Below are 12,152 nucleotides of genomic sequence, written 5' to 3' on the forward strand. Positions count from 1 at the left end.
GGGGGCGTCCATATGAGGGGGCGTCCATATGAGGGGGCGTCCATATGAGGGGGCGTCCGCGGGAGGGGGCGTCCATATGAGGGGGCGTCCATATGAGGGGGCGTCCATATGAGGGGGCGTCCGCGGGAGGGGGCGTCCATATGAGGGGGCGTCCATATGAGGGGGCATCCGCGGGAGGGGGCGTCCATATGAGGGGGCGTCCATATGAGGGGGCGTCCGCGGGAGGGGGCGTCCATATGAGGGGGCGTCCATATGAGGGGGCGTCCGCGGGAGGGGGCGTCCATATGAGGGGGCGTCCATATGAGGGGGCGTCCATATGAGGGGGCATCAGCGGGAGGGGGCGTCCATATGAGGGGGCGTCCTTATGAGGGGGCTCCATATGAGGGGGCGTCCATATGAGGGGGCGTCCATATGAGGGGGCGTCCGCGGGAGGGGGCGTCCGCGGGAGGGGGCGTCCATATGAGGGGGCGTCCGCGGGAGGGGGCGTCCATATGAGGGGGCGTCCTTATGAGGGGGCGTCCGCGGGAGGGGGCATCCATATGAGGGGGCGTCCATATGAGGGGGCGTCCGCGGGAGGGGGCGTCCATATGAGGGGGCGTCCATATGAGGGGGCGTCCATATGAGGGGGCATCAGCGGGAGGGGGCGTCCATATGAGGGGGCGTCCATATGAGGGGGCGTCCATATGAGGGGGCGTCCGCGGGAGGGGGCGTCCATATGAGGGGGCGTCCATATGAGGGGGCGTCCATATGAGGGGGCGTCCGCGGGAGGGGGCGTCCATATGAGGGGGCGTCCGCGGGAGGGGGCGTCCGCGGGAGGGGGCGTCCATATGAGGGGGCGTCCATATGAGGGGGCATCCATATGAGGGGGCGTCCATATGAGGGGGCGTCCGCGGGAGGGGGCGTCCATATGAGGGGGCGTCCATATGAGGGGGCGTCCATATGAGGGGGCGTCCGCGGGAGGGGGCGTCCTTATGAAGGGGCGTCCGCGGGAGGGGGCGTCCATATGAGGGGGCGTCCATATGAGGGGGCGTCCTTATGAGGGGGCGTCCATATGAGGGGGCGTCCGCGGGAGGGGGCGTCCTTATGAGGGGGCGTCCATATGAGGGGGCGTCCGCGGGAGGGGGCGTCCTTATGAGGGGGCGTCCATATGAGGGGGCGTCCATATGAGGGGGCGTCCATATGAGGGGGCGTCCGCGGGAGGGGGCGTCCATATGAGGGGGCGTCCTTATGAGGGGGCGTCCATATGAGGGGGCGTCCATATGAGGGGGCGTCCGCGGGAGGGGGCGTCCTTATGAGGGGGCGTCCATATGAGGGGGCGTCCATATGAGGGGGCGTCCGCGGGAGGGGGCGTCCATATGAGGGGGCGTCCTTATGAGGGGGCGTCCATATGAGGGGGCGTCCTTATGAGGGGGCGTCCATATGAGGGGGCGTCCATATGAGGGGGCGTCCGCGGGAGGGGGCGTCCATATGAGGGGGCGTCCATATGAGGGGGCGTCCATATGAGGGGGCGTCCATATGAGAGGGCGTCCATATGAGGGGGCGTCCATATGAGGGGGCGTCCTTATGAGGGGGCGTCCATATGAGGGGGCGTCCATATGAGGGGGCGTCCATATGAGGGGGCGTCCATATGAGAGGGCGTCCGCGGGAGGGGGCGTCCATATGAGGGGGCGTCCTTATGAGGGGGCGTCCATATGAGGGGGCGTCCATATGAGGGGGCGTCCGCGGGAGGGGGCGTCCTTATGAGGGGGCGTCCTTATGAGGGGGCGTCCATATGAGGGGGCGTCCATATGAGGGGGCGTCCGCGGGAGGGGGCGTCCTTATGAGGGGGCGTCCATATGAGGGGGCGTCCATATGAGGGGGCGTCCGCGGGAGGGGGCGTCCATATGAGGGGGCGTCCTTATGAGGGGGCGTCCATATGAGGGGGCGTCCTTATGAGGGGGCGTCCATATGAGGGGGCGTCCATATGAGGGGGCGTCCGCGAGGGGGCGTCCATATGAGGGGGGTAGCGTCCATATGAGGGGGCGTCCATATGAGAGGGCGTCCATATGAGGGGGCGTCCATATGAGGGGGCGTCCTTATGAGGGGGCGTCCATATGAGGGGCGTCCATATGAGGGGGCGTCCATATGAGGGGGCGTCCATATGAGAGGGCGTCCGCGGGAGGGGGCGTCCATATGAGGGGGCGTCCTTATGAGGGGGCGTCCATATGAGGGGGCGTCCATATGAGGGGGGCGTCCATATGAGGGGGCGTCCATATGAGAGGGCGTCCGCGGGAGGGGGCGTCCATATGAGGGGGGCGTCCATATGAGGGGGCGTCCGCGGGAGGGGGCGTCCATATGAGGGGGCGTCCTTATGAGGGGGCGTCCATATGAGGGGGCGTCCATATGAGGGGCGTCCGCGGGAGGGGGCGTCCATATGAGGGGGCGTCCGCGGGAGGGGGCGTCCATATGAGGGGGCGTCCTTATGAGGGGGCGTCCATATGAGGGGGGCGTCCATATGAGGGGGCGTCCGCGGAGGGGGCGTCCATATGAGGGGGCGTCCATATGAGGGGGCGTCCATATGAGGGGGCGTCCATATGAGAGGGCGTCCATATGAGGGGGCGTCCATATGAGGGGGGCGTCCTTATGAGGGGCGTCCATATGAGGGGGCGTCCATATGAGGGGGGCGTCCATATGAGGGGGCGTCCATATGAGAGGGCGTCCGCGGGAGGGGGCGTCCATATGAGGGGGCGTCCTTATGAGGGGGCGTCCATATGAGGGGGCGTCCATATGAGGGGGCGTCCATATGAGGGGGGCGTCCATATGAGAGGGCGTCCGCGGGAGGGGGCGTCCATATGAGGGGGCGTCCATATGAGGGGGCGTCCGCGGGAGGGGGCGTCCATATGAGGGGCGTCCTTATGAGGGGGCGTCCATATGAGGGGGCGTCCATATGAGGGGGCGTCCGCGGGAGGGGGCGTCCATAGGAGGGGGCGTCCATATAGGGGGCGTCCTTATGAGGGGGCGTCCATATGAGGGGGCGTCCATATGAGGGGGCGTCCGCGGGAGGGGGCGTCCATATGAGGGGGCGTCCGCGGGAGGGGGCGTCCGTGCGCCCAACACAGGACACGATGAAGGCGGAGAAGCGGGAGCTCGGGAATTGGACCGAGCGGACTGAAGGCCCGGGTTGGCGCCGGATGCTGAGCCCATAAAGCTCCGCCCTGCGGCCCCACCGCCTGGTTATCTGCCTCAGACGCACCGCCCGGGCGCGGCTTCCTGGTGGCGGGCCGGGCACCGGGCACCCAGCAGCCGCCTCCAAGCACGGAGGTGCCTGCGCACGGGGCGGGGGGTGGGGGGGGGGGGGGAGAGCAGGCGATGGCGGCCCAGCGGTGCTGCCTGGATAACATCTAACAGGATATTGGGCCTGGGGGGGGGGGGGGCACCTGGTGCTGACGGTGCGGCTGGGACAGGCCCTCAGCCCCGGCCCGTGAGGTCCCTCCTGAGCACGAGGCCTCCTGACTGATGAGAGCCCCCCCAGGTGACCACGGGGCGCGGGGAGCACCCACCCCCAGAGGAGCACGCGCATCCTGACTTTGGGGGTGCAGGGCGGCCCAGACGCAGGACCGGGACCTGTGCCCCAGTTCGGGGGCTCTGGGTGCCCGACCGCTGCCCTGGGGGCGGGGGGGAGGCAGGGAGACACCAGGCTCGGGAAGGAAATGGGAGGGGCCCTTACACGGGACCCCAGGCCGAGAGAGAGAGAGAGAGAGAGAGAGAGAGAGAGAGAGAGAGAGAGAGAGATTCCCGTGCATGTCTGGGGAGAGGCAGGAGGGCCATGGCTTTTCAAGGTCGGGCAGGACTTAGCCCCCGTCCTGTCCCAGGTGCTGGGGTGCAGGCTCTGAGCTGCCCGGTCCCTGCCTTCTCTCTCTCTCTCTCTCTCTCTCTCTCTCTCTCTCTCTCTCTCTCTCTGAGACCACACTATGAACGTTTCTCTGAGCCCGGCCGGCTGGCTCAGTGGAACCAGGAGGTCAGGGTTCGATTCCCGGTCAGGGCACAGGCCCAGGATTCGGGCTTGGTCCCCAGTGGGGGGCGTGCAGGAGGCAGCCGACCCACGATTCTCTCTCATCATCGATGTTTCTCTCTCCCTCTCCCTTCCTCTCTGAAAACAATTTTAAAAACATTTTTTTAAAAAGAGTAGCTGTTCTGTTCTTAGGAGACGCGCCCATTTCTCCTGCGACGAACGGGCAGTTTTCAAACAAAACAAAAAAGAAACGAGCAGGTCGGTGAGGAGCCAGGAGAGAGCACCAGGGGCCACTCGGGCTGGGAGACCGCCGTCCGCTGGCGCCCCCCGCCCCCGACCCCGCCCCCCCGACCCCCGACCCCGACCCCCCGCCCCCCGACCCCGACCCCCCGACCCCGCCCCCACCTTCTGCAGAAGGTCGATCTCCTGCTGCTTGGCGTTGAGCACAGCCAGCGCCTGCTCATGCTCCAGCTCCAGCTGCTGCCGCCTCTCCGCGGCCTCGCGCATGTGCTGTGGGGACAGGGCAGGTCAGGGGGGGACCCCGCCCCCCGCCCCCCGCCCCCGCCCCTGGCTGCTCCCCCTGCGTCTCCCGAGGTTGGCGGGACCATCGGGGACACCCTGGCCCCAACGAGGCTTCCACCCCAGGCTTTCCCTTTTTACGTTTTATTTATTCATTCATTCATTTATTTATTTATTGACCCGCTGCCCCCTGCACGCCCCCGACTGGGGATCGAGCCACCACCCGGGCCTGTGTCCTGACCAGGGCCCGGGCCAGGGAGGAGCCTGCAGCCAAGGCACGTGCCCTTGACCGGAATCGAGCCCCAGACCTTCAGTCCGCAGGCCGAGGCTCTCTCCACTGAGCCACACCGGCCAGGGCTCTTTGTATTTTAAAGGCAAGAGCTACAGGCTCCCGGGCGGGCGAAGGTGAACAGTCCTTTCCTCGCTGTCTGTGTGCATTCTGTCTGTTCTCTGCGTTTTCCCTGGAGCCAATTACAGCCGCGGCCGCCCGGCCGGGCGGCTCTGGCTGAGCGTAGACCTAGGAACCAGGTCAGGGTTCGATTCCCGCTCAGGGCCCAGGCCCGGCTTGCAGGCCCGGCTTGCAGGCCCGATCCCCAGTGCGGGGCGTGCAGGGGGCAGCCGATCCATGATCCTCTCTGATCATTGGTGATTCTCTCTCTCTCTCCCTCTCCCTTCCTCTCTGAAATCAATACAAATTTTTTTTTTTAAAGAAAAATGTCATTTTCCTGCACAGGAGTTACCAGGGACCCTCGTAATGTCACTCAGTATGTGTGTGTGGGGGGGGGGGGGGCAGGGCAGACTTCAGTGCCCCCAGCAAACACCCCCCACCCCCCTGCCCAGAAGCTCCCAGAGCAGAAATTTCCTGCCTCCCGCTATCAGCTGTCTGCATCTCGCTTTATTGGAGTTCAGGCCGCACCACAAAGAGGCGCTCACAACGTGCACGAACCCCGACAACGGCCCAGGTTCCAGCGGGTGGGGGGTGAGCCTCTGTGCGCAGAGCACAGCCCCGGCGTGGGGGGCGGGGGGCGAGGGGGGGGGCTGAGATCGGGCGGATCGTCGGCCGCGGGCGTGTTCATGAACCAGCTCGGGGCGGTCGGAGCTGTCGTCTGAACTGACTGCGCTGTTGACCGTGAGGACAGAACTCTGTTCCCAATACTTTTTCCTTTTTCTTGGGCTCAAAACCGAAGGGGCGCCCGCCAGCGTGGCTCGGTCAGCGGCCCGGGTTGTGGGCTCCATCGGGGCGCGCAGGCGGCCGATCCATGATGCTCTCACCATGGATGTGTCTCTCTCTCCCTCTCCCTGCCTCTCTGAGGTCAATGAAATAGATACTTTATTATTTTTTTTTTAGAAAAACGAACGCAGCGGCACCTGGTTGCCATTCAGGCCGGCTGCCCCGCCCCCAGCTGTTTAATCTCCAAGGAGACGCAGGGGCGTAGCTGCTTTTACGGAGCCGCTTCCACAAACACCCGCGTGTTGTCCTTCGCGGCTTTCAGACCGTCCCGGGGGGAGGCAGCCGGAGGGCCCTGCCGGTGGATGACGGCCCGGAGGAGCGCGCACCCCTTTCCGCCCAGGAGCTCGCGGGGACCCCGGGAAGCGGGGGGGGGGGGGGGGGGGGGGGGGGGAGGACGGGGGCGGGGCGGGGGGACCCACCTTCAGGACCTGCTCTAGGTTCTCCAGCTTGGCTCGCAGCGCGCGCTTCTCCCACGCGGCCGAGTGGCGCTCCCGGGTCACAGCGGTGGGCGTGGGCGTGGGCGTGGGCGTGGGCGGCGCGCGGCGAGGCCCGGCATGCCCCGCCTCTACCTGCGCAGGAGGACGCGGAGGGGCTGCTCACCCCGCAGGAGGCCTGCGCTCGGCCCCCCACCGCCCTCCTCCTGCAGTGCTGTCCTCCCTCCCTCCCTCCCTCCCTTTCTCTCTCTCTCTCTCTCTCTCTCTCTCTTTCTTTCTTTTTGGTGAATCCTCACCTAAGGATATTTTTCCATAGATTTTCAGAGAGCATGGAAGGGAGAGACAGAGAAACATTGATGTGAGAGAAGCACACCGATTGCTTGCCTCCTGCACGTGCCCCAAACTGGGCTGGGGAATCTGCCACCTGCAACCGAGGTCCGTGCCTTTGACCAGAATCGAACCGGGGACCCTTCAGTCCGCGGGCCGACGCTCTGCCCACTGAGCCACACCGGCGGACGCTCTACCCACTGAGCCACCGTGGCCAGGGCCCCGCCCGGCATTCCTGGGTCCCTGAGCCCCGCGGGGTTTGCCTCGTGTGACTGGCTTAGTCCCCTCGTCACACGTCCTCAGGGTCCGTCCAGGCTGCGGGGGCGTCAGGGTTCCCTCCCCTTTTAGGGGTGAATCACGGCCCACGGTGTGGACGGACCGCACGGAGCTGGCCTCCGACCCTGGGCACCTGGCTGCCCCCACATTTCAGCGGTCGGGACTGACGCTGCCGCGCACACAGGGGCGCAGGCAACTCTCCAAACCCCTCTCCCCCGCCCCCCCACCCCGGGGTCTCTTGGGTGCGGGCCCAGAAGCAGGGGTGCTGGGTCCCGCGTGCCCTCCGCGCCCCGCTTCCCGGTGCCTGGCGATGGTGCTGAGTTACCGGGTCCAGCGGCCGGTCCCGAGCGGGGGGCCCTGCATGCTGGGCCTCAGGCGCGGCGCTCCCTGGGCGGCGGCGTCCTGCTCATTTTCCTACAACGAAAGGGAGGGGCGCGTGAGGTGACTCCCCAGAGTCCGGTGGGAGCCCTGGCCGGCCAGGCTCAGCTGCTGGGGCGCCCCGGCACCGAGGTCGCCAGTTCGAGTCCGGGTCAGGGCACGCGCCCAGGTGGCGGGCTCAGTCCCCGAGGGGGGCCTGCAGGAGGCAGCCATGGGTGTTTCTCTCTCATCACTGCTTCTCTCTCCCCCTGGCTCCATAAAATCAGATTGTTAAAATATACTTTTATTGATTTCAGAGAGGATGGGAGAGGGAAAGAGAGAGAGAGAAGCATCCATGATGAGGCAGAACCGTGGACCGGCTGCCTCCTGCACGCCCCCCACCGGGGATCGAGCCCGCCACCCGGCAGGTGCCCTGACCAGAACTGAACCCGGGACCCTTCCGTCCACAGGCCGACGCGCTATCCGCTGAGCCACACCAGCCAGGGCTCTAAAATCAATTTTTAAAAAATAACAAAATTACGCACTCAGGCAGCCCGAGCAGTGATGGGGCAGGACCCAGGGAACAAGGCGCAGAAACGTTAGGCCCGGAAGCGGCACCGACAGACTTTCCGCCGGACCGCCCGCCAGCGGCTCGTGGCGGAGGAGGACTTACCCGCGGCAGCTGTTCGCGCGGAACGAGCCTCCCAGGACCCTTCTAGAACAGCAGCCCGCAATAAAACGCTGCGTGTCTGCGGACACGTGTGAGTGTTTCCAGGGGTGATTTATGTCTCGTTGCAAAGGACAGCGCTGCCCGGAGAGCTTGGCTCCCACTCGCTCCTGCCCCCCAGGGGCTCCCGTTCCCGGTTCGAGTTCCGCGTGGCGGCCCTGGCCGGGGTGGCTCAGTGGGTAGCACGCCGGCCTGTGGACTGAAGGGTCCCGGGTTCGATTCCCGGTGAGGGCACAGGCCCGGGAGGTGGCTCCATCCCCAGTGGGGGGCGTGCAGGGGGCAGCCGATCCGCGATTCTCTCTCATCATGGATGTTTCTCTCTCCCTCTCCCTTCCTCTCTGAAATCGATAAAAACATTTTTTTTAAGTTTCAGAAAGTGTTGGAATAACTGGTTAAGTTTTCTATCCTGTTTTCGTTCTAAATCTCAAACGTGTCACATCTTCCCCCCACTTCCCCCCGCCTTCTGCCTCTCAGACGCTCCAGAATTTGGAAGGTGTTGTACACTCATCTGAACTGCCTTTTTATTTATTTTTTTAATAGATTTTTATTGATGTCAGAGAGGAAGGGAGAGGGAGAGAGAGAAACATCAATGATGGGAGAGAACCATGGACCGGCTGCCTCCTGCACGCCCCCTGCTGGGGCTCAAGCCCACAACCCAGGCCTGTGCTTTGACTGGGATTCGAACCCGGGACCCTTCAGCCCACAGGCCATCGCTCTACCCACTGAGCCAAACCGGCCAGGGCCGAACTGCCTTTTTATTAATCTCCTTTTCTGACTGACAGTAACATATGCTCACGATGGGAAACGCATAAAGTGTGGAAAAGTTCAAAACGAGCCGGAAACCCACCAGAGCCCCCAACGCCGAGCCTCCGATCCGCGAGCCGCGCGAGGAAGACGGAGCGGAGCCTCGTTAGCGCGGACGCCTCTCCCCGACGCTGAGCAAATGGGCCATTTGTGTCGAGCAACTCGGGGGGCTGATCCAATGGCCTCACCGCCAGCCTCGGGGGAACGAGGAGGCTTCCTCCGTGAGAAACAAACAATGATTCTGCGAGACCCTCCGGGAGGGGCCTCGGACGGCGGGAAACAGAAACCAGTGGGCAGCAGCTCGAAGGAGCCAGACAGCCACAGACGGGCGGGCGGGCGGACGGACAGGCCTTCAGCCCCACGCGCCCCGGCCCGCCTCTCCGCCCTCCCAGGCACCGACCCCCCATGAGCTGGATCTGGATGGCCTAGGGGTCCAGCGTGACCCCCAGGGCTGCCCCCTGAGTCGTGCTGGGGAGACGGGGAGATGCGCCCGCAACCGAGGCACATGCCCTTGGCCGGAATCGAACCCGAGACCCTTCAGTCCGCAGGCCGGCGCTCTACCCACTGAGCCACACCGGTCAGGGCCTGCTGGCTACGTCTTCAATCTTCTCTAAGGTCACTGTCCACAGCTTGGCAGCGAGCGCCCCGGGTTCTCAGAGCCTGGGGTCCGCGGCTCCGTGTCTTTTGGAAACACGCGCCGTGACTTCTTCAGGCATCACTTCCGCGTCCTCCTCTCCTTCCCTCCCCGGCCGTCATCTCGTGTGTCACACGTCTACGCGGGGCCGCGCATGTCTCTCCTGTCCTCTGCGTGTTCCCTCCCAGGGAGGAGGGAGGAGAGAGGAGGGAGGAGCAGGGAGGGGGGAGGGGGGAGGGAGGGAGGAGGGAGGAGGGACGGGGCGGGAGCTGGCATGGGGCTGGCACGGACTGGCATGGGCCTCTGCCAGCAGCCAGGAGGCATATGTGCGCACCGCAGGCCCTAAGCGACAGCCGGGGCCGAGCAGCGCGTCCCGCCGCCATCGGCAGGTGCGGCGGCGGCAGATAAAGACCTTCCTTGGAAAGAAGCCTCGAGGGGTGGCCGGCGGCCAGGAGCCGCACCGAGCGGCCTGCGGACGAGGGAGGGCGGGCTCCGTGGGAAGCTGCCTTCACATTGTGGCATCCAACGGGCAGAGCTGGGGCGATGCTTCTCCCACACGTCGTATCCACTCCACCACCCAGTCACGCCTGTGCTGCCCACGGCCAGAGAGACACGCCGGGGGCTGGGGAACAGCCAGGAAGGCAGCTCCCTGCCCTCGGGGGAGTCACACGGACCACGGGCAGACGGACGGACGGACGGACGGCGTGGCTGCAGGCAGAGTGGGCCGCTCCCCGTGGGGGCAGCTGCGTCACAAACCAGTTCCCCGACCCCGGGAGCCCCTGTCCCCGTGCCCTCCCGCCCGAACCCTGCTGTCCCCGCAGGCCCACGGCGCCCTCCGCCCGAGGCCCCCAAACGCAGAGACCTGACCCCCCGCCCCGTTCACAGGGGGCGCGGGAACTGCCGGCAGCCCCTCTGGGGGCCAATCAATCACTAAACGGGCTTCGGACTCAGCAGCTCTGGGCTGGGCCTGGCAGCTCCCGGGGAAGCAGGAAATGCGTGAGCCCCTCTCTCCATAGCGACCATCAGCGTGGGTCCCTGAGCAAACCGGGCAGGTCGCCATGGGAACCAGACATCGGCCGTGGCCCCGGGTTAAACATCAGCTCCCTTATCAGCCGCTCCGCACGGAAGCCTGGTCCGCAGGCAGCTGGCGGCTCCCAGCACGGCATCTGCCAGGGCGACGCGCCGTTGCCTGGTTACTCGCTGGGGAAGGGCGAGCCCGGGCTGGTCAGCAGGTCCCCGCGCCCGGCCTGGATGTGGGGACCGGGCGGCGTCAGGAACGAGGCGCTGGCGGAAAGCACGCTGGCCTGGGGGTGGTGCCCCAGGGATCCCCGGAGGCCTGCAGGACCCCCCACACACACACAGCAGCTGCCCCTCCACCATCCCCCCCACAGTGACTAGGCGGAGCCCGTTCCGGACCTCTCCCCGCGTCTGGGTGCACCAGGTCCTCAGTTTCTCCACCCATGGGTCACCCCCATCTCCACCCCCATCTCCAGCGGGGTGTTTTTTTCTTTAAAAAACAATATTTTTATTGATTTCAGAGAGGAAGGGAAAGGGAGAGAGAGAGAGAGAGAGAGAGAGAGAGAGAGAGAGAGAGATAAACATCCATGATGAGAGAGAATCATGGATCGGCCGCCTCCTGCACGCCTCACACTAGGGATGGAGCCCGCAACCCGGGCCTGTGCCCTGACCGGGAATCGAACCCTGACCTCCTGGTTCCTAGCTCGATGCTCAGCCCCTGAGCCGGCCGGGAAAGACTCCTGATCCTGGCCCCAAGGCTCTGGGAAAGGGATCTTCGGGAAGATGGTGCTAAGGTAACAGACTGTGGGGGATCCTTTCCACGAGTCAGAAGCAGGAAGTCCAAGCAAGGGTGGTTTTCGGTTCCGTGACTGAGCCTCACCGTAGACGTGTCAGGAAATAGAAAAACAGCAACAGGCCTGTGCGCTCTGAAGTGCATGACGAAGGGGCTCTGTTACCACGGAGACCAATACGCAGGAAACAGACATTCCCGGGACGCTGCCTGAGCTCCTGGATCAAGCCATTCCTGAAGCTGTGCTGCTCTCTCTCCAACGGCCCCAGCCAACGCGCTCGCCTCTCTGCGAAAGCTCGTTCGCGCTGGTGTTCTGTGGTCGGCAGGCTCGAGGGCCCCAACCACGACGCGGGGGCAGGGAGCCCGGAGAGCTTCCCGAGAGCAGCCACCCCGCAGCCTCCCGGGCCTGCTCCTCAGAACAAAAGGAGAAAGTCGGGTGCACGCCAGGGTCTGGCTTTGCCAAGAGACACGAGTAAAACAGACGCCGTGGGGACCCCGGTGCCCAAGCTGGACGTCTGAGTCCCACAGCCGTTTCCCAGCCCCTGCCGACCACCCCTGCCCCTGCCCCTGCCCCAGACAGAGCCAGCCCTGCCCCAGGCCGAGGGCGCTTCCCATCAGGCTCGGGGCAGCGCTCACGATCACGTGACTGTAATTGGCCCTAAGACGTTGCTATCAACAGAGCCTTTTCCGATTCGTCTACTTAAAGAAAAAAAGGAGCCAACGAAATGGAATTTACAACATGTAATGGCCTTAGTCACGGCGGTAACGACATTAGGAGCCGTCTGAACTAGACCTTCTCACCCAGATAACATGATGCTCATCTGTCCTGAGGCCCAGCCGGCCGGACAGGAGCCCGGAACTGCGGGCGGCCCCGTCTGACCGCCGTGCGTCCGGGGCTCGGTCCCGGAGCCCAGGAACCGCCCACGGGTCCCCAGGTGGCCTCTGAGGTCACGGGGCCGGGTCCCCCCGGACCCACGAGCCTGCGTGTCTGCGACCAGCCATCAGCCCCCTCTTCCGTGAGCAGGTGCGTGCGCTTCTAGGACGT

The 12,152-nt window shown here is 65.2% G+C and overlaps 1 protein-coding gene across 9 annotated transcripts in view; it reads right to left on the reverse strand.

The window, feature by feature from the left end:
- RIMBP2 (RIMS binding protein 2) overlaps positions 1-12,152 on the reverse strand; it is a 61,071-nt gene that overhangs the window by 32,027 nt on the left and 16,892 nt on the right. For all 9 annotated transcript variants that reach the window (XM_036303432.1, XM_036303438.1, XM_036303433.1 and 6 more), the window contains 3 exons: positions 7,104-7,192; positions 6,161-6,310; positions 4,397-4,501 (listed from right to left, as the gene is read on the reverse strand). In XM_036303432.1, coding sequence (XP_036159325.1) covers positions 4,397-4,498 — 102 coding nt within the window. In that variant the 5' untranslated portion in view covers positions 4,499-4,501; positions 6,161-6,310; positions 7,104-7,192. The remainder of the gene's footprint in view (positions 1-4,396; positions 4,502-6,160; positions 6,311-7,103; positions 7,193-12,152) is intronic.

This window comes from Myotis myotis, unplaced genomic scaffold, assembly GCF_014108235.1.
Source record: "Myotis myotis isolate mMyoMyo1 unplaced genomic scaffold, mMyoMyo1.p scaffold_m19_p_37, whole genome shotgun sequence".
Taxonomy (NCBI): Eukaryota; Metazoa; Chordata; class Mammalia; order Chiroptera; family Vespertilionidae; genus Myotis; species Myotis myotis.